The sequence below is a fragment of the Diospyros lotus genome, chromosome 1 (assembly GCF_014633365.1).
Source record: "Diospyros lotus cultivar Yz01 chromosome 1, ASM1463336v1, whole genome shotgun sequence".
NCBI classification, from domain to species: Eukaryota; Viridiplantae; Streptophyta; class Magnoliopsida; order Ericales; family Ebenaceae; genus Diospyros; species Diospyros lotus.
This window is the reverse complement of record NC_068338.1, coordinates 38321549-38343972: the sequence shown is the minus strand read 5'-3', so window position 1 is coordinate 38343972 and position 22424 is coordinate 38321549. Positions and strand designations below refer to the sequence as shown.

At 34.9% G+C, this 22424-nt stretch overlaps 2 protein-coding genes across 3 annotated transcripts; both read right to left on the bottom strand.

Annotated features, from left to right (window-relative positions):
• Window positions 1–1038: 1038 nt before the first annotated feature.
• Window positions 1039–12326, bottom strand: LOC127807154 (cryptochrome DASH, chloroplastic/mitochondrial). Of its 2 annotated transcripts, none has more exons than XM_052344821.1 (13): window positions 11800–12326; window positions 10970–11109; window positions 10646–10870; window positions 10416–10541; window positions 10270–10344; window positions 9538–9642; window positions 9006–9052; window positions 8259–8335; window positions 8005–8080; window positions 7545–7614; window positions 7206–7329; window positions 1968–2017; window positions 1039–1499 (listed from the first exon to the last, which is right to left on the bottom strand). In XM_052344821.1, exons 1-13 carry the CDS (start codon window positions 12290–12292, stop codon window positions 1281–1283), a joined length of 1827 nt encoding a protein of 608 aa, XP_052200781.1. In that variant the 5' UTR covers window positions 12293–12326; the 3' UTR covers window positions 1039–1280. The 2 variants fall into 2 exon arrangements, with proteins under 2 accessions (XP_052200781.1, XP_052200773.1); XM_052344813.1 differs by having other exon boundaries at window positions 9538–9654; window positions 11800–12325.
• A 357-nt stretch (window positions 12327–12683) lies between these two features.
• On the bottom strand, window positions 12684–15776 carry LOC127807182 (probable plastid-lipid-associated protein 8, chloroplastic). The gene is made up of 4 exons (XM_052344846.1): window positions 15435–15776; window positions 13666–13789; window positions 13196–13375; window positions 12684–13112 (listed from the first exon to the last, which is right to left on the bottom strand). The coding sequence occupies exons 1-4, from the start codon at window positions 15723–15725 to the stop codon at window positions 12913–12915; spliced, it is 795 nt and encodes a 264-aa protein (XP_052200806.1). The 5' UTR covers window positions 15726–15776; the 3' UTR covers window positions 12684–12912.
• Window positions 15777–22424: the final 6648 nt, after the last annotated feature.

The window sequence follows — 22424 nt, the reverse complement described above, 5'->3', positions numbered from 1 at the left end:
TCCAAAAGGGGGTGCAAATATTCAAGAGAGTAGTTGGACTTGTGCTTCTGCTACTTTATAAGTTAATTGGTTTTGTTGGCGTATGAGTGTTTCTGGGCATTTCTTGTTCCCAAACACTAAGGTCATCCACCATTTGAAATATGCTCCTAAATGTTAGGTAAGAATATACATATAGCAAGGGCTGCTGTATGCATACGAACTTCCAGTTGGACAGTATTTTTTTGTGAAATTAATGAAACTCAGCACCATGCTTATGCTTGTGCTTGTGGACTTTGAAGATTAATATTTGTACGTATTTGATTGTCAAGATAAATCAGCCGGATGACAAATGTTATAACATTTGTTCTCCCATAAATTACTTTTACTGACGAATCTTGGCCATATTAGAGTACGGACACATGTAGCAGACAAATGATGTATCTCCATCAGTAAAAGTGACTTTTAACAACACTTTTTCATTGGTAAAGCTTGTGTGCAAAGGTCATCTTTTTAAGTTTTCGATACAGCTCTGGTCCCTAGTGGTAAACTAGGGCTTTTATATGTACACTCCAGTTCACCACTACACCCGGAATGTCAGTTATATATACATATATATACAAGTACATACATCATCATATATACAAGCCCCATTAGCATACGCAAATATAATGACACAATAAAACAGTTGTTACTAGTCAACCTCTAGTATAGTGTTTATTGTAGCAAAGCAGCCTGAAAATAAGCTTGGTTAGCTGAACCAGCAATTAATATATTATTGGGAAGAAGAAAAAGTCTGAGCTACTAGATCACAACATTGCTGAAAGTAATGAGTATATATAACTAATTAGGTACAATAATTAATTGACAGAGAACTGTATATGTATGCCTGAATAAAAATATTGAATTTCTGTCTAGGAAACAGCATCAATTCCTCTCCACTCAACAACATGCATATTGAATTTCTGGTAGCTATATGATAGGATCGATGGTTGAAAGAAGAAGAAAAAGTTTGCAATTGTTGGGAGAAATAAAAAAATTATAAAGCAGGGATGCAACTCAAGACTTAAACCCCCATATATATATTATATACCTCCACAGAGAACCTGATCACTATCATCAAAAACAGTGTTTAACTTCCAGGGGAGAACACAACAAATCTCTCTATGACAGAAGATTAACATCAGCAATTTGAACATTTTCTGAACCTTTGATCACTTCCATTCTTGTCTCGGCAAAAAGGGTCGAGCAAGTAAGTCTTCTTTTAAACAGGCATAGTCTTCAGAACCAGGCATAGTATTTTCTTATCTCTCGTACCCTTTTGTCTGTTTTCCTTTAGAATGGGCTTGCCTTACTTTTAAAGTCGAATCCTTGTTACTACTCTTTTGATAGCTTCCCCATTTGAGAGGTACAATTTGTTTGATGTATAAATGTCCAGGGAAATTCCTTTTCTCTTTCGGAAGTGCTTGTAACTCAGGCAACCAGTATGATACATACTTCCCTTCAGGATCATAAGTTAGGGCCTGGAGAGTACAACAGTTGTCATAGGATAAGCCAAAAGCAAAGTTCACGGAACTCTAATCCATCCCATCCCTCTGTACTTACCTACTTAAATTGAATAACGAAATGCCAACATCTTCTACCATGAGAATTCTATTTTATAGAAAATAAAACAATTTTTCCTTGAAAATAAATTATTCCCTTTTGAGAAGACCAGATCCAAGGGCAATGTCTTGCTCTTTCAATTATGAAAAGCACAATCCCTCAATCAGCCAAGTGCAAAAAGGTCCAAAACATAAAAAAGAAAGAAAAAAAAAAGCATTTTTGTACTTTACTAGTGACTGAAAATGACACAGCAAATATCACCATATTTATATATTACTTAAAACGTCTAAAGCTGGACATCTTGGTCGTCCATTTTTTTCATCTAACAAAGGCAAACAAAAAGCGAACTGATTTCACAAAGTAAAAACAAACATAATTTCACTTACTTGCTTAGGTATGCTGAAGTAACGGTCTTCTCTTGGATCATTCCCAACTCCTAATTCAAAATAATCACTGAATGTTATGTTTGGTTCACAATTTAAGAACATGTTATGAAATATGAAGCAGACAAAGATATGGAAGAAGATAAAAATGAACTTTAATGGGTTTATTGTTGTGAAGCGTTACGAACAATTTTCTTCTATGTTCCACTATAGTCAACAATCATATAAAAGAGAAAGAGTGTCTGAAAAATAGAGTATAAGCACCCTAAAAGCATTTCACATGTGAGAAGAAAGCTAATAGATGCACCTAATAGGAGAGTGGATAGATTAATAGAGGAAGTTTGTAGCAAAAGAAGCCGAAGACACAAAATATTTGGTGAGGAAGTCTTAGGCATGGGATATAACACATAAAATATGATTAAGAACAGAGATAATTAACGAGCTAAAATCCATATAGCTAAATCCACTAAGGCTCAGTAGTGTTGTTGTATTCCTAAATTACTGTCACTAGAAGCTGATATTTCCTCCTATCTTCTACATGGTAATGCTTAAGAAAGGTAAAGGAATTGCTCAAGCATGGCACAAGCAAGAGAAGCAATTTCAATAAGGATCTGTTTGATTGTCCATCTTTTTCATGAAAAATGGTCATTTTCCATCCAAATTCCATCTTTTGAGGTGTTTGATTGGCCAAATTTTTCATGAAAAATATTTTCTCACATGTGGTAACGTGATGCTATTTTTCCACTTTTGCTGGAATTGGTTTTTATCATTGGGGCATGATTCCATGGAAATGGAAAAACCCAAACTGACATTCCCCTTCCACCACTGCCCATCAACGGAGAAGAGAAGGATCGGCCAAATCCGACGGTTGCAACAGTCAGCGACGGCCATCGGCAACTTGCAGAACATAGACGACGATGAAGGCGTAGGCAGTGACTGGAGAAAACGTAGGCGACGACCATGGCAATGGTAGCGACGATGGTAGTGGGCGGTGACTGGAGAAGTCGTAGGCGACGGCGATGGCAGCGACGGCGATGGCAGTGGCTGAACAGCGATGGCGATAGCAAAGGCCAGTAACAGCGACTATGGTTGAACGGCGACGACGGCTATGGCTAGGCAAAAATGGCGGTTGTGGGTAAACTTGCTGGCAGGGTTGTTAAAATCGATTACAAAAAAATAAAAATACCCTTTAATTTATGTAAATATATATTTACAATGACATATTCCTTATTATAAATGAAATAGAGGTACATGGAGAGTATGGATTCGGGAAAATTAATAATGAGGGTAAGTCTATTATAGATTTTGCTATGGCATATGAGCTCATCATAACCAATACTAGGTAAAAAAAACGAGACAAACAATTAATCACATATAAAAATATCACATCAAGCACCCAAATAGATTACTTCCTCATGAGACAAAAGGATCGGTTATGTTGTAGGGATTGTAAGGTAATACCGGGAGAGTGTTTGACTACTCAACATAGACTTTTAGTGCTTGACATCCAAGTAAGAAATTGGAAGAGAAAAAATCATATAAAACAAAACACAAGAATTAGGTGGTGGGATTTAAAATGAGAGAAACAACTAATCTTCAAAGAAAAATTAAGGGGTAGAAGGGAATAGAATGGAGAAGGACAGACAAACCAAATGTGGAGAGAAATGGCTAATGCCCTAAGAAGCACGACAAAGATAGTCCTTGGAGAGACAAATGGTAGAGCCCCTAACCTTAAGGAGTCTTGGTGGTGGAATGAAAAGGTACAATTGAAAATTAAAAATAAGAAAACTTGCTATAAGGCTATATATCAATGCAACAATGAAGAAAATCTAAAAAATTATAAAGAAGCAAAAAAGACAGCAAAAAGAGCTGTTAGTGAAGCAAAGTTAAAAGCATATGAGAATTTATATAAACGACTTGATACAAAAGATGGAGAAAGGGATACATATAAATTCGCTAAAGCAAGAGAAAGAAAGACAAGGGATCTAAATCAAGTGAAATGCATAAAAGATGAAAACCAAAATGTATTAGTGAATGAGGGAGCGATTAGGGAGAGATGGAATAAGTATTTCACAAAATTATTCAATGATGGTGGCGACACAAGAGTTAGGTTGGGACATCTTAGTAACTCTGAAGGAAATGTGAGCTATACATTTTATCGACGCATAAATTCAAATGAAATAAGGCAAGTATTAAAAAAGATGAAAAATCATAAGGTGGTGGGACCGGATAATATACCAATAGAAGCATGGAAATGCATGGGAGAAGAGGGTATCTCCTGGCTAACAAAATTATTTAATGCGATCCTTAAATCAAAAAAGATGCCAGATAAGTAGAGGAAGAATACTTTGGTTCCTATATATAAGAACAAAGGAAATGTTTAAAACTGTGAAAATTATAGAGGAATTAAGTTAATGAGCCATACTATGAAACTCTGGGAGAGAGTAATAGAGCAGAGGCTCAAAAAAGAAACAGAAATATCAGAAAATCAGTTTGGTTTCATGCCTGGTAGGTCAACAATGGAAGCAATATACTTATTGAGGCGCCTAGTGGAAAGGTATCGGGATCATCAGAAGGACCTGCATATGGTGTTTATAGATATAGAAAATGCCTATGATAGGGTCCCTAGAGAAGTATTATGGAGAGTTTTAGAGAAGAAATGAGTCCGAAAAGCCTATATACAAGCCCTTAAGGACATGTATCACGGTGCAGAGACAAGGGTCAGAACATACGGAGGGGATACTAAACCGTTTAAAATTACAATGGGACTGCATCAAGGTTCTGCACTAAATCTATACTTATTTGCTTTAGTAATGGATGAACTCACTAAAGACATTTAGACAGAGGTGCCATGGTGTATGTTATTTGCAGATAACATAATGTTAGTGGATGAAACAAAAGAATGAGTGAACACTAAGCTTGAGTTGTGGAGAAACAATTTAGAATCTAAGGGATTTAAATTCAGTAGAAAGAAAACAGAATATATGGAATGTAAATTTAGTAAGAATGCAAGACTGGATGATGTTATAATAAAATTGGAAGACCAAATCTTACAAAGAAAAGACCATTTTCGATATTTGGGATCAATGATTCAAAAAGATGGAGAAATTCACGAGGATGTCACACATAGAATTAAGGCAGGTTAGCTAAAATGGAGAAATGCATCGGGGTGTTATGTGATGGTAAAATCCCATTAAAATTGAAAGGAAAATTCTATAGGACAGTTATAAGACCAGTCTTGTTGTATGACTCAGAATGTTGGGCAGTCAAATACCAGCATGAGCAAAAGATAAGCGTAGCGGAGATGAGGATGTTAAGATAGATGTGCGGCCATATAAGAAAAGATAAAATTAAAAATGAGGTTATTCGTAATAAGGTAAGAGTGATGCCAATCGAGCAAAAGATGAGAGAGACTAGACTAAGATGGTTTGGTCATGTGAGAAGGAGACCAAGAGACACTCCTGTAAGGAGAGTTGATGAAATTGAACAATTAGTCAAAAAAAGAGGTACAGGCAGAGCCAAGAAGATTTTGGGAGAGACATTAAAGTTTAATATGAAGTGTATGGACCTAAATAAAGATATGACAAAAGACATAAATACATGGAAGTCTAGAATTCATGTAGCCGACCCCACATAGTGGGATAAAGGCTGGATATGTTGTTGTTATTGTTGTTTATCAATTTCAAAAATACTAAATAATATGAAATTTCTAAATATTAAATTCATCATTCATCCATCCATAATCAAAATTTCAAATAATAAACATTACCATCATCATCAACAAACATTGTTAAAATAACTAAAAATACTAAGTCATAAAAACAACAAATATTGTTAAACTTCTACATTATGTCATTGCACTAATTAAGTTACCAATACAAAAGAGGTATATTTGTTTCTTGCTAATCATCAATCTTAATATAAAATTAGACCCACCCATAATCTGATTGTGACATATTTAAGATTAATTCTTTGAATCTAAACTTACTTATACGTGTAGATAACAACATCACAAATAAAAATGCACACACACAAGCACAGCACAGCAATTGGATGCAACATAGAGCTCAACACAGCGCACGCACGGCATTTGATTACTAGACTTAGCAAAACATAGTCACCCTCACTCACAACTCACTCACATACCTGGGTTGGGTATGATTCTTCGAACTTTCAAGGTAAACGAACGAAGAAGAAAGGCCAAAAAAAGATCAACAATGATTAGGGTTTGCAAAAAGACACAACAAGCAAATGTAGCAAGCACACAAACACAACGTCGTTTAGGTTTTGTAGAAGAACCAAAATAGGAGATTGACAACGAATGTATATATATATATATATATGTTGGTTAGGGACGAAAATATTTTTGTTTCTAACCTCAAAATTGTGGGCAATACTAAACTTAGTAAACTCGTAAAATCGTAAATTCGGACCCAATAAACTCGTAGACTCGGGTCTGATTCTATAAAACCCGATCCTACAAGTGAGTTGACTCGTTTTATGCCTCTTGACTCGTAAACTTGTAAAATTGTACGAGTTGACTCGTGATTTTAACAACAATGCTTGCTGGGCAACTAGATTATTTTGATTATTTTGTGTATGTATATTTGATTTATTTTTTGAATATGCATATATTTGATTATTTTATGTAGTTGATTATTAATTTGTGTATTTGATTATTGATTATTTGCATGTGTGTATGTGATTATTTCTATGAAAAATAATGGCAATCAAACATTAAAAGCTGGAAAAGTACAACAATTTCTAGGTAAAAAATTAAGCCAATCAAACACCTTCAATTAACATTTTTCTTGAAATTTATTTCTAGGTAATTCAATTACCTAGAAAAAAAAATTTCCATGCAAATTCTATGCTTGCAATCAAACTCACTCTAAGAGACCAACAAAAGGACCAGACTCGAGGACATGAGGAGCAAAGTAGAACACACTTCCTCAACCACTATACATGACCACTAATAAAACTACACAGTAAGGCATAATAGGAAGGATAAAAGAAACAACATATCAAGTCTTAATCACACTATCAGTATGGTGTAGGGAGGACACTGTCAAAAATAGGTGCAGCAATGAGAGTACTGTGTGAAGCAGTGACTAGATATTCCCCCCAACATATGTCAAATGGAGCCCTTACCATCTGATTCAGAGCAGGGATTCATACATGGAAAAAGCTTAGAGGCAACCACATAGATAAATGTTGTTAAGATATTAGGAAACAAATCACCTGCTCCATAGGTCCAATTACCATAATTGGAACAAGGGTCATAATCCAAAAGGCATGTCTCAAACCATTCAGCTCCCATTCGCCAATCAATTCCCATGTCTCGAACAAGAAAGGAACATACAATCTGAGAAGTATGAAGTGATTATTCACCATCTAGAAGAGTTCTTTATATATATATATATATATATTGTTTCTAAGGAAATCAACTATCAAAGATCTCAGTGAAATGATTAACACAAATGAGCATGAAATATGCAAACCTCCATTTGCAACATGGTAAGTAAAAATTAATGGCTGTATTCCCCCCACAGAGTCCAATGTCTAAAGTTGATTTCATACCTGTCTACCTCGATTGGACATGAAGCCAGTGGATGACAGTTCTCTCATATTAGCATCAATGAGAGGGTACCTATATGTTTACAGCATAAATCAATGGTGGATCTAGAAGTGTCAACAGACTAGAACCATGCTTGGGAGCTATCCAAAGAAAATAGGAAAGGATAATAGGAGGGGGGGGGGGGGGGGGGGGAAGATTAGTCTTAGAAGATCATAGAATAGAAACAAAGTTTCTGAAGTATATTTTCAGGGTTTTAATGCTATCTGCAACTTTACTTTTCCAAAGGACCTGTCCCAGTATGCATTAGGAAGAATGAGATTTTCCTAAAACACGTAGGAGATCCAGAAAAGTTCAAGTCAAGCATATATTTAAAACAGATCGAATAATTTTGAATGCTAAGAAAAGATTGAATCAATCATTGCCACATGACCACTACACAAACAGCCTTGGATTAGGCAATACCCAGTGCGGCCATCTCTCCAAGATTCAAACAGCAGTTGGTCTTGGCTCCATCTCAACTTCACTCTTCTTGGCCCATCTGAATTAGAAATCAAAACAAATGCATTCAAAAATCTCATGTAATCCAGCAGCAATATAATAACAACTTCAAGATTCATAAGTTACTTGAGAACACAATTTTGATCCAAACATAAGTGCAAATTTACTAAATTACAGACTGATGAATGCTAAATAAAAATAAAAAAACTATCATTTACCTAGATTGAACATAGAATTCCCATATTTGATTGATAAGAACCTGAAGTAATCCCTCCATATCAATTCAAAAAGTACCCTGTAACCATGATCATTACTTCAGATATATCTAAAAGCATCAAAAGTTCAATCAGTCACCAACTGAAAACCTTATTGGCTTAATCGAGGACTTGATAGTGGATGGAAACAGAGCAACAAACATTTCTGCCCACATGCCAGCAGATTTATTCGATCCACGTCATTTCCCACTCAAAGTGGTAGAGCAACAAGGAGAAATTGCAAGCCAATTCTAATTCTTCCTCATCTCATTTGAATGTCAAAATTCCTAATCAGGACTTGATGTTCCCTGGCCTGATCCATAGGCCTTTTATATTGTTTCCTCTTTTCAATGAAGGTTTACATTTAAAAAAAAAAAACCCTTATTGGCTTTGAACAACTGGAGTTGCAGGAAATTTTCATGTATCAAGAAACAGCTTGCCTAAACGGCATTTGTAACATCACAAATTTCAAAGTTTCCATTTTCAAACATCTAAAAATGGATTTTGTCGATGTTTGCATATCAAGAAAGGGTGCTGAAAAGGGAAAAACTAACACTGCTTTCAAATTAGTGGATTTGAAAATTTCTCATCACTCCCAATGAGACAGGAGAATTTTAAATGGAAAACGTCTGATGGTAATCACAACCCATGGATGATTAAACATGCATACACAAATAAAATAAGAGAGAATTAGATAAACAGAGAAAGTACCAGTATGTGGAGTCATTTGATTGTCTTTCCTTTTCATATCTCTTTACCTGTACAACACCAAAAGAAGATCCTACCTTAATCAGCATCTTCGTTTTCCAAGTATGTAGTCTATGTTACATGGACTTCGGCACATTTTCCAGTTACATGGGCACATCAAAGTATGTCATTTATCTCATCCCCTCGAAGGACACAAATAAGTCTTCATTTCCTTCAAATTCTTATTTCATTTCCTAAGATTAAAAGTTCTGTATATAATATTAAGTGTGTTACTGTGTAGCAAAGAGCACTTCAGTGATTTCAAGGACAGAAGGATAAAAAGAGAGAATGTAAGTTTAGATTGCAAACATCCAGTACACTGAAAGAATTAGACATATTCATGCTGCATCTCCAACCAGACATGCTGGGTGCATGTCAACATCTCTATCAGGGGTAGAGTGCCGAGCACAGGTTAATCACGTGCAGAGCCACCCATGTAACACAGACAATGTAGTTATGCAGTGCAACAGTCCAAGTGATAATGCTTGTCTTGTACCTCTTCATATATGAAACGAGGAGAAAGGCTCCCTGAAGCAAGCCATGGTGAAAATTTAGTGGAGTAATCGGGTCCTAACATTCCATTCCGTGTTTCCTTGTAGATCTGCAGTAAATCCTACATGCACATCATAATCAGAAAATTCAGACAGACAGGCAAAGCGGTAAGAGAAGTGTTTGTTAGCTCTACTAAAAACTAGCCAAAAAAAAAAAGCAAAAGCTTATTTCACTGATTAGATCTCCAAACAAAATATTGTCCTTTTTCTACTTCTCCAACCCCTGAGCAGTGGGAATTTCTTCAATCCTTTTTTTTTAAAGCACGTATTATAATTGATTCAGATGATAATTGCATATATTATTTACAAATAGAAAGGATCTTCCCAAGCAAACTGCCTTATTTGCATACGATGCCTGTCGGCACTCTGAAATCTGAACTCAATCTTGCAGTTCTTTCAACCATTGGAAATAATCCAGCTACTATCACCTGATCATTTCCTACTTACAGCATTCAGTAATTTTTTCTTATTGTGCACCAAAACACCTGGAAAATACTGCCTGCAACTTTTCTTCCCCAGCTAGTAAATGTTGTACTAATAATTCCTTAATGCTTATCTTAGGAAGGGGCTATTTTCCTTTACAATAAAAATAATCAGAACTGAAATAAAAATGGTTATATATTTTTCTATTCTTTCAATGAAATGTATTATTCAAAACATGAGTACAGATCTCTTGCCTTCTTCCATAAATATTCATGTACTCTACTCACAGCTGCACTTTCACCACCTACAAACCTTATCCCTTTTTTGACCTGTAAAAAAAGGAGAAAACAGATATCAATGAAATTCTCCATCTTGGTAAGTATGTTGAATATAAGCTTGCCTCTTTCTCATGAAGTCCAAGCTGACCAAGTGAAGGAACACATCCCCAATTGGCAATAGGGGGTGGAGGACCAAGTGATACTGGGATCTTAATGCAGCCTCGTATCTTACACTTGGATTCAACAGACTGCAGTTTCATTAGAAACACCAAGCTAAGTTAATTATGAGAAACTTCCTTTTGTTCAACTGAGAAACTGATGGATTCGCAATTATTATAAAAGAAAGTCAAACCTTACGAAATTGAGTAAAAACATCTGGTAAGCAACTGTTATCGAATGGCAGGTCATCTATATGGTACATGGTAGTACCCCAAACCAATTGAAGTTTACAAGTACTCGTTGATGATAGATGAGTGGATGGCCCCGAAGTTGATGCAAGCTCCAACTGTTGCAAACCACTGCTAACCAATTTCTCAACATTGACCTCCTCACTGCAGGTTTCTTTATGGGCATACACCTACTGAATTACACATTCTTCACTTTAATGAATAAAAATGGTTTAAGATGACAAAGATCATTACAAAGCTTTTCTACTTAAGTGCAGAAATTCCTTAACTGTGTGGGCTCCAAGTGTCTTTACGAGTGATGGGATAATTTCCTCGGGTTTTCCATGCTGAATGAGCAAGTTTAGGCCCAGCTTCATCAGATTCTTTTTTAAGTCAGCCAAGCATTCAATTAGAAACTGTGCCCTCAGAGCTGCCCAAGAGAAAATGTTATCCTTCAAATGGTCAAGTCATGTCACATTCTTTGCCAAGGTTCTATTCGAATAAGTAATAAAATATTTGACTTTGACACCATAATCTAGAGTTTTCAAGAAAATATAGCTGCACTATTTAGTAGTGTCATGTCAAATCAGATTGAAGTCGCACTAGGTGGGGCACTACATGGATTCTAACTCGCCAATCGTGTCTAAAACTCATGTCAAAAGATTTGATGATTCTTATGCTGGTTGTTGGCTATCTAAAGCAACCGTGCTCCATAATCTCAATCTCAATTTTTCTCTTTCTACCAAGGCCTCTACTTTTCCCTCTCTCTGTACCCCATCTCTACAACCACAAGTGAGCACATTCTCCTTTTCTTTTTTGTAAATTGCTGTAACAGTCCTTCCTAATGTTTTCATCATGTGTAATCAGATTTCGCTTCTCCATCTGTAGAACAAAAACATTGGTACTAGGTTTAATGTTGGTCATTTTTATGTTTCAGATGTGATCATAGTTGCTTTCCCCATTTTGCTCTTTCTAATTCTCGCCGCTCATGATAGCATGCATAGATATGCACAGTAAGCAGAAGCTTTCAAAGACGGGCCCAAATCAAAAGAATACACCGAAAAGTATGAACAGGAATGAAAAGGGGAAGCAATGTAGAGGGCATGGAATAATTACGCACCGCCAGTTTTTGGGAATCCAAAGTAATGGGTGGCAGCGAAAAGCCGAGGATCAACGCAGTACAGGGGCAAAACGGCCTCGGAAGAAATCCAGGCGCGGTACAAGGCCTCATTGTCAAAAACCCTCAAATCATTCCTCAACCAAACAACGGCTACCCCCTTTCCGCGTCTCTTCTGCCCACTAGAATTTGCGTATCTTTGAAATGTGTGTTGAGCGATTCCGTCGATTTCGCTAGGGTTCTGCCCAGGAACCTGGTAACACTGGTCCGTAGAAGCAGTTTTCGGTTGTCCAGATTCGAAAGGAGGCTCGTTAATGCTCGTCATTGGAGTTGGAGCAGGTGAAACGCCACAAGGCCGAACTTGAGATGAATAGCGGAATAAGAAGGCGGCGGAGGCCGGGGATAATGGCGGTGGCGGCGGCCGCGGCGGGTATACTGATTTTCTCCTTCTCAGGCAGAGAGGCGACCAGAGTGAGACGCAACGAGAAATAACCATTCCTCTCTGGTCTAGACTCTGTCCCAGAGAGAAACAAGATAAGAAGCGGTTTAAGTCGTTAGGAAATCGACACGTTAAGCTCTGCCGGTTGGCTTGACGTGGCGCTTTGCTCACCAATGCAACTTTTCCTTGGCAAATTGTGAGACACCTATATCGCCACCATTTTAGTCACCCCAACCAATCGATTCAAACCCGCCATGGTTTTAAAATTTTATATTCTTGAAAACATTTAAGTAATTTATTTAACATTTTTAAGTCGTAAAAAAATGTTTGTTTTATCTACTATCAATCCCAAACTCATGTAGAAGAGGATAGTCCTCTTAGATAATTAATAGCTTCTAATTATTTATTTATTAATTTTTTTACTTGAGTGGCTTAGACATGCATGCAATTCTTCAAAACTCATGACAAATTAACACCTGAAGCAGTCAGTCATATTAGGTACAATAGGGGTGTGTGTGTGTATCCAGTTTGAAGTAATATGACAACAAAACAAAAATAAACAAATCTTCTTGGAGTTAAGTCGCAGTGAGCAGCAAAGAGTTCCATGATCGCCCCCTCCTTATCCCTTTTTCTCGGGAAAAACAGAGAAATTTGCTCTAGCTTGAAACTTGAACATTTTACACAGCTTGTTTGCGTCTTTGGAAGACAAACAGAGAACCTCTGGAACCTTTTCCCAATCTGATCTTCTCATCAATGTACGTAATTTCCAGCTTAACCTCACTCTCACCCCCATACTGCAACTTTAATCCTCCCACTCTAAGTTTTGGTGCCTCAAATACTACCTGGATCCATTTCTCGTCGAGGGCCTTCAGCTTTCCTGTAATTCCCAACAGGGTTGAGTAGAACAGAACAGGGTTGTCGAATGAAAAAGGATAGAAGGTGGCAATGCAACAGAGTTACCTTTCAGGGAGACCTCTCCATCAAGGAACCCGAAAGCAGAAAAGGAAACTTTGTTCCTCACGGTGTCAGGAGCTTCGACAACCTGAATCATTTCTTTCGTGTTGAAGACAAGGCGGCCCAGTGCGGTCCTGTATCCACCTCCAGGGGATGTAGGGACTGAACAATACACCACGTCCCAGTCTGTTTCATCATAATCAGTCACAACACTTTAGTGAGATCTAAAGTAGACTAATTTTGAGCTTTTTAATCCTATAATTCAAAGCTTAAAAAGAAGAAAAAAGACTTAACATTTCTGTTGGCAACATACAATATTGTTTTTGTCAGAAGCCGGTTATCTCACTAGTGAAATGCATTTTAGACAAAAACAAGCGAACATGTAGCCGGAATGGGAGGAGAGGAGGAGAAAGAGAAATCTAATAAGAAAAGTGTCAATTTTATGTGATTCCAGCATAAGGAATAAATTGGAGTACCTCCAAATATGAGAGGACATTTTACAGGCTCGTCAACACAAAATTTGCGTAGTTCTTCAGCAACTTCAGCTACCTTATTGTGTTCATCTGTTGTCAGCAAAACACCTCGATCTGTATTGGTAACCTAATTGAGATATACATTTTGGTCTGATAATTAAAATCACGAAACCACAAATTACATTGATGGACGGTACTTTCTTAGTATCATGATACGCTGAAGAAAATATAGATGAAAAAAATATCAGACACTAAACATAGAAGCGGAATCATCATAACTACAACTTTTGGCAAGGCAGAGAGACTTTCAAATAACCGCAGAGCAACAAGCAAGAAGAGAGGAAGATAAAGGTGATCATTTTCTGAATGCAAGAGGCTAATAAGTTCATGATTTAAAATAATTCTTCGTTCAAAATTCAAAGAGAGAAGAAAGTGCAATCTATTGACCATGGCTTCTCGGTTCTGAACTCTGGAAAAGGAAAGAAGCATTGTTGTTTGCAAGATCTTGATTATTTACATGGACCCACTTTTTCATTGTGGAGATATCGTGACCTATAAACTGTCCTTCATGAGCAATCACCTTATATTTGAGCATGACGAATCCCGTGTTTCTTCCATTATCTTTTTACCTTCAGAAGCAATGCTCGGCAATAACGATAAATCTCAGCGTACTAGAACTGTGGTACTGTCAACAACGTAAATGAAATGATCATTCCAATGACCCAACATATTTTTTCTGTATTTGTGTTTGATTGGAGAATTCGGAGTTGTAAGAAATAAGTAGTCATTTTGAAGCAAAAGTTCCCTTTATTTGGCAAACGTAATGAAATACTGGACTCTCCTGTGATATGTTGAAAAAATTTTCATCATTGCAAGACTTGGAATTTGGAAATGACTGTAAACAGATTAAGCATTTAGCATGCATGAGCAGAGGCACACAAATAGAGAAAATTCTCAAGTCTTATTAACTAAAGGAAGGCTTCTCACATCCTACTAGGAAAGCTCTCCCTCTTGTAAAAACGCTAATTCAATCTTAGTTAAACAAGAACGCAAAGGTGCCACAATGAAGAGTTCCACACTAAACATAAAAAAGGACATCCAAAGTGCACGAAGTTCCGCTTGCCATTCTTTTACAATGAAATTATTTTCACAACCCAAATATATAGCCCTTTAGTCACAATTAACTTAGTCTTACTGTTACTATCACGGCTGAACCCAAAAATTCACACTTAACATATGAAAAGAAAAATGGACACTTCCTAAGATCAAATGCAGAACTAACCGTGTCAAATTCTGATATGACTTAACAAAGTTATTTCAGAAACAAACTTTACCCAGAATGACAAAAATTCACAAACCCGAAGGCATAATGATGGAATTTCTAGAAAATAATAAGGCAATGTCCTTAGTTATCATGATAACAAGTGCCTAGAAGTTCATTATGCTCCAATCTCATTCAAATTTTAAGAAATTCTGAACTTCAAATCTCAACAGAAGTGTTTCCTGCTCGGGCAACAGTTCTGCAGCTTGAGCAATGTGATTCTGTAGATCGAGATTGGACATTGGGAAAGCCTCATTTGCAATTTGCTCAGGAGTAAAGTAATCTACAGATTCAGCCATTCAACGCTATATGTATCCCGGATGCCTCTATTCTATTTCTAAGCGGAATTATAGATAGATTCTCAGTTAATTAGACAGAGAAACTATCTAGCGAGAGAGAGAGAGAGAGAAACCAAAAGCATATGAATAAGCATAAAATCGAAAAGAAAAACCTTGGCGATAATGGAGTCGACGAGATGTTTGGACTGGGGACTGCTGACGGCGCGCGGCATCTCCTTCTCGATCGGCTCAGACGATATGGCGGCGACAATTCCGGCGACTTTCCGAGCCCCACGACTAGGAAGCAGAGGAGGAGGCGCCCTAGCCGCAATAACGGGCGGCCGATTCCTCCTGTGCCTGTGGAAGGTGGCGGCTTGTGGCGTCTTGAACTTGAAGATATCTGGTTCAAGGCCTCTTGTAAGCGTAACAGACACCATAGCTGCGGAAGAAGCGGCGGCAGCCATTGGCTTGGCGTTTCCACGGAGAGAAGACGACGGCGGCGGCTGTTGTTCGTCGTCACCAAAATTAAAATCAGGAAGGGACCCACTTGTAATCAGGCTACCGGCTTCCAGCCGGCCACGTCATCATAATTCATTTCTCCGTTATCCAAATTCCAAGCTGTCTCGGCATTTGCAAATTACTGTCCTTAGTGCTTTTTTAGGATTTCTTTAATATTTTTAAATATTTTTAATATTTTATTAATTAATATAAAATATTTTAATATTAATAATAAAATAGATTAAATTAAATATAATGTATGGAACGGATATTTTAAGTACACTCACTGACAATAACTTTTATAAGTTAGAGTAACTTCAACAAGAGTTGTCGTTGGAGTTGTCATCGATGTAATTATCGAACTGGCACCCGAAAATACAAAATATTCACTCCAACGGGAGTGGCATATAAGATTATAAAATGACAACTTCTCTTTCTTGGTACCATTTTTGTAACTTTTGAAAAGATAAAATCAGATATTGCATTTACCAACGGTCAAGAGACTAATGACTATATTTTACATTATATATATATAGTTACCTGAACAAAGGAGACGAGCAGAGCAAGAGAAACCAGAGACTTTTGCGAGGGTGAGCAGCACTGAGTGAGAAGAAGAACAAGGCGAGGGCGAGCAGCGCTTGCGAAGAGGATGGCGAATCATGAGCAGGAGCAATTGATTTGCAAAGAAAAATAAAATTTCTGGATTGCATCTAAGGGTGAGCTATGAGCAACTGCAATTGATTTGCAGAGAAGAAAAAGGCTTTTGGATTGCGTCAAATGCGAGGGGAGCAATTGATTTGCATAAGATAAGTTTCTGAAGACACCATGGTATGTTATAATATATATATATATAATCATTAATGTTTACAATTGATTTGCAGAGCGAAAGATTCGGAGGTGCATTAATGTTTACAATTGATTTGCAGAGCGAAAGATTCGGAGATGCCCAAATATGTTATAATATATATATATATATATATAATCATTATAAATGTTTACAATTAATTTGTAAAGAGGAAGGTACTGGAGCGCCCAAATATGTTATAATATACATATATATAAATTAATTATAAATATTTATAACATATGTTATATATAAATATATATTAATTAATTATAAATGTTTAAACAGTACGTGGGGAGCTGTAAAACAATTATTCAGAATTAATTATTAGAATTATATATATTAATTATAGTTAATTGTTATGTTTTGTTTTAGTTAATTAATTGTTAATCATATATATAAATATTTTTATTCTAGTTAATTGTTAGAATTTAAATTGATATTTTTAGTTTAGAATTATATATTTTGATTTTAATTTAAAATAAGTATTTTAGTTAATTGTTATAATTTATTTTAATTTATTATTTTATGTTCATTATTTAAATTAATTATATATTTTAATTATTTTTTAGATGGATTCTCAATTTAATGGTTATTTCACTGATTTGCTTATGAGTAACACCGATTTATATGATGATACTATGCAGCCCAATCCTGCAGTATTGGCGCCAGTACAAGATGAAGTCGTTCAAAAAGTGATAAAATCTTAAATGACAAAGAACTTTTATCAAAAAGAAGATAAATTAATTGTATTTGCGTGGCTTAACAGGAGTAAATATGTAATTACTAGAAATAAACAACAAAGTGGTGTTTTCTGGCATAGAATATTGAAATACGTAGAACTTCATGGAGACAATCAAGAAGAACGTTCGCAAGCTTCTATTAAAAGTCATTGGACTGATATAAATGCAAAATGTGTCAAATTTGTCGATTTTTATAGTCAAATTGAAAGATTGTGACAAAGCGAATACACCGAGCAAAATAATGTAATGATTGAGTTTTTTTTATATAGACACTACTATGATTTAATATTTGAACTATTGATTTAATGATTTCATATGTTTTTCAGGTTGACGAAGATAAATAAATGTTTGCTAAGATTATTGGAAGACCATTTCAATACGAGCATTGTTGGAATATCTTGAAAATTGAGCGAAAATTGACTGATAATCTCACCAGTAATAAGAGAGCAAAAACCCATTCAACTGGTAGTTCTACTGAATCAAATCATATTGAATCTTGTTATTCAACTCCACATTTAGGGAATGACATTGAACCATCGTCTACTCCCAATCTCAATAGGCCATTGGACAGAAAAGCTTCGAATAAACAACTTAAAAACAAAGAGAAGCAAACTAGGGCTGAATATATACTAGATTATCACGACTGGAATCAAAGAATGGAAGAAGTGGAACGGCATGAGAAAATGTTTGCTCAACAAGAGATAGCATTGGAGTAACATCATAAACAGTTATAAATTGAAGAAATGCAATTAGAAGTTCAAAAAAAGAAGGTAGAAGTTGAAGAAAAGAATAATAAATAGCAATATGAAATGAAGATCATGGAAACTGACACTACTGGTATGGACCCAATTTCTGCAGCATATTGGAATAACTTGAAGATGGAGATTATGAAAAAACGGGATTTTACTTTTTAGTCATTATTTATTAGTTGTTATTATTCATGAAAAACTATGTATTAAGTTTGATTGCTATGAAAGTACTTTTGAAATTGACTAAAAAATATTGAAATTGAAATTGTTGTTTGATTGCTATGAAAGTACTTGTGAAATTGAAATACAACTTGAAATTGAAAATGGAATTGAAATTGAAATTGGAATTGAAAATATAACTTAAAATTAAAATTGGAATTGAAAATACAACTTGAAATTAAAATTGGGAAAATTATTATTCGCCATAGCGTTCCCACAAATGCTCGATAAGATTTGATTGTAATTGAGAATAAGTTACATTATTATTAATCTGACAATGGGTTTGCATGAAGTCTTCCAATTCTGGTGTATACGCATGCAACACTTCTATAAGCGGATTTGCATAACGTTCATCAAAGTCATTGTTAGCAATATCTCATTCATCCTCAATGACTATGTTATGCATTATCATGCACGCTTTCATAATATCTGCAAGTGTTTATTCATCCCAAAAGCGTACTGGTCCACGCACGATTGCAAAACGGGCTTGAAATACCCCAAATGCCCATTCTACATCTTTTCTTGCCGACTCTTATGCTTTAGTAAAATGTTTTTTCTTCAAACCTTATGGGCTGGGAATTGTTTTTACAAATGTCGACCAGTTTAGATAAATACCATTAGCTAGATAATATCTCGTTGTATACTCATGGCCATTAATTATATAGTTTACTGGATGAGCATAACCATTTGCTGATAATGCAAAAATATGGGACCTATCTAGAACATTTATGTCATTCAGCGAACCAGGAAGCCCAAAAAATGCATGCCATATCCAAAGATCTTGAGAAGCCACAGCTTCCAAAATGATTGTTGGTTCATGACAATGACCAGTTTACATACCTTGCCATGCAGTCGGACAATTTTTCCACTTCCAATGCATGTAATTAATACTCCCTAACATGCCGGGAAAGCCACGTTGTTCCCTTATCTGTAGCAATCGAGTAATATCGCTATTGTTTGGTGGCCTCAAGTAATGGTCGCCAAACATTACAATAACAGTTTTCACAAACCTTCTTAGATTAGGTATGACAGTGCTTTCTCCAATTCTGATGTATTCATCCACAGAATCTGCCGGTGTTCCATAAGCAAGAATTCTGTAAGCAACTGTTATCTTCTGAAGGATGACAACCAAGAACTCCAACAGCATCTGTTGTTTGGATGAAATATGGATCGTGTTGTTCAACCTCATTTGCAATTCGAAGAAAAAAAATGACGACTCATTCTGAATCTTCTTTGAAAAAACCCTTCATATACACAAGGAGTTGCAAAATAGTCGTGATAGAGTCTTTCGTGGCCTTTAACTCTACCACGATTAATTGTTTTACGGTCTGGAACAGAACCACGATGCCTTATTACCCGTCCACGACTAGACTCTTCTGACTTTCTGGTTGAATCATACAACGTATATAATTGATCATCATTTTCTTCCTCAATATTGAGGATCCCTCCTAAAATATTAGGATAACGATTCATATTGATCAATGAATGCAAATATGAGATGATGAATGATTTTAGAGAGATAATGTAATATAGATGAATGAAAACATGAGAAATATTATTATATTTATAGAAGAATTTGAAATTTTTGAATTTTTTTTTTTGGTGGTTAAATTTTAAAATTTCAAATTCAATGGTTGAATTTTGAAATTTGAATTTCGACGGTCAAAATTTTAAATTTTAAATTATATTTTTAATAAAAAATATTAAAATGGCACTTATATTTGCAACCTGCCATTGGAGCAGATGTATAATTTAAAAGTACCATAACATTATTCAAAGTTATAAAATGATAATTTAGCACTCCAAAATAACACTCTCCCTTGGAGATGCTATTACAGCTAGCTAATGCTAACTATTGGCATACAATAAATGTATTTAATTTTTAATATTTTAAATTATAATATATTTATTTTTATTATTATTAAATTAAACTTTTAAATATTATTTAAATATAATAAATATGTATTATTTAGAAAATATAATAAAAAATGTCATGCAGGACGTTGGCATATGGTATCTGAGAAAAAATGGCCTTCTGGACAAAATTAAAACTATAAATTCTATACAAAATTAAAGATCACGAATTTATGAAACAATTACTCAAAAAAAAAAAAACAATTTATGTACAAATTTGACAAAATTGATTAAGTTTATGTATCAAATAATTTTCTATTTTTTGAATTTAATACTGGTTTAATAAGATTTGGTTGAATTCACATATCTAAGTATAATAATAATAGTGTTTAGTAAATATTAAGATAAATTAAGCTGGGCTTAAATTAAAATTTTCAAAATTCAACTACTCTCCACTCTTAATAAATATTACTAATATTTCAGTTGTATTCTGGATAAGTATATATGAGTGTATGAGTAGAATTATATACCCAATGATGATTAAGATTTTATTATTGATTTAATTAGACAATTTATTTAATAACAAATATTTAATTAAATAATAAATATGTGTAAATGACGCAATTCAATCTGGACCATTTATGCACGGATCATGGATGTACCCAATTAGTAGTTTCCTTAATGCAAACAAAGCATGGCGAACAACGGAGTCTTAGCCCTGTTTGCTTACGGGTTTGTCTGTTTAAAAACTAATAATTTAACTTATAAGTTATGAAGCTTATTTGGTTAAGTATTTGGCGTCACTGACAACTTAAAAACTATACAGCTCAAATGCTAATTTAATAGCGTTTTAAATAAACTCTCCTCGACCGACTTTCGTAAAAAATATTGTCTAAGAGCTTTTCCCTAAATTATAATTTTAACCTCCTATATTTTTAATATTTAGACTTCTTATCCCTATAATAATCTCATATCTCGTATTTTCCATTACTCTCATTTTCTTTTATATTCCCATCTCTCGCATCGACAACTCCTCTATTAGGCCTCGTATGATAGCCTTTTATTTCTTCGCAAAACACATTTTTTCCACCCAATTTTTCATTTTTATAGTGTTTGACAGCCAAAGTTTTTTCAAGGAATTCATTTTCCCATTTCTTATCGCGTGATGACCTTTTCCTTCAAATTATGGAAACCAAATTTCTTGGGGGGAGGAGCTCCTATTTTTCCAGGCAATTGAAGCAGCAACCCACTGTGCTGCTCTCGTCTTCATCTTCTTCAACTTCAAGTTTGTAGCGAGAGATGGATAGAAAGCGAACGAGAGGGAGAGCGAGCGAGTGAGAGAGAAAATATATATGTATATTTGCAGCAAGCGAACAAGAGATGACAGAAAGCAAATTTGCAACAACCCACCGTGCTTTTCGTTTTCATTATATATATGTATATATGCGTAATATATATGTGTATCTATGTGTGTATATTTATGTATATATATGCTATGTGCGGGTATATATGTGTATGTGTGATTGTGTATGAATATATATATATTTATGTATATATATGCTATGTGTGTATATATATGTCTCATTCAGTATTTTTCAATACATTTTCACTATTGAATTCTATGAAAAATGTGTCATTTTCTATAAAAAATAATGCCTATCAAACACAAAATGTTTGGAAAATTATCAAATTCTATAGAAAATATTACTAATTAAACACCAAAAAATGAAAAATAACATCAATTTTCAGATAGAAAATTATACTAATCAAACAACTTAAACTTTTAATTTCCAAAAATTTATTTTCACTGGAATTCATTTTATTTCCACTTAAATTCCATCATTGTAATCAAACGCACCCTTATTGTTGTTGTCGGATCTCTTCCAGAAGCGACTGTTGTTGTTGGATTTGTAACTTGTCGAGTCAATCGCTACCTTTTGTTAACATATCGATCTCTACAAGTAGCCTAACGCCATCGTTGGATCTCTTCCATCGTCATGTCTTTTATCACCTCTTACTTCTAAATCAGTCGTTACAAATGCCGTCGCTTGAGTTTCTTTCTTGATTGGGTATCTTAACGTCGCTTGATTCTCCTTTTATGTCTCATATATATTGAAGATTTTTAAGAATTAAATCTAAATTTAAACACAATCTATTATATTAATATATATTTTGAAACAATTATGTATAATTTATCAATATGAAATGATAAGTATTTTATTAATTAGATACCAATTTATAATTTTGTTATTAAAA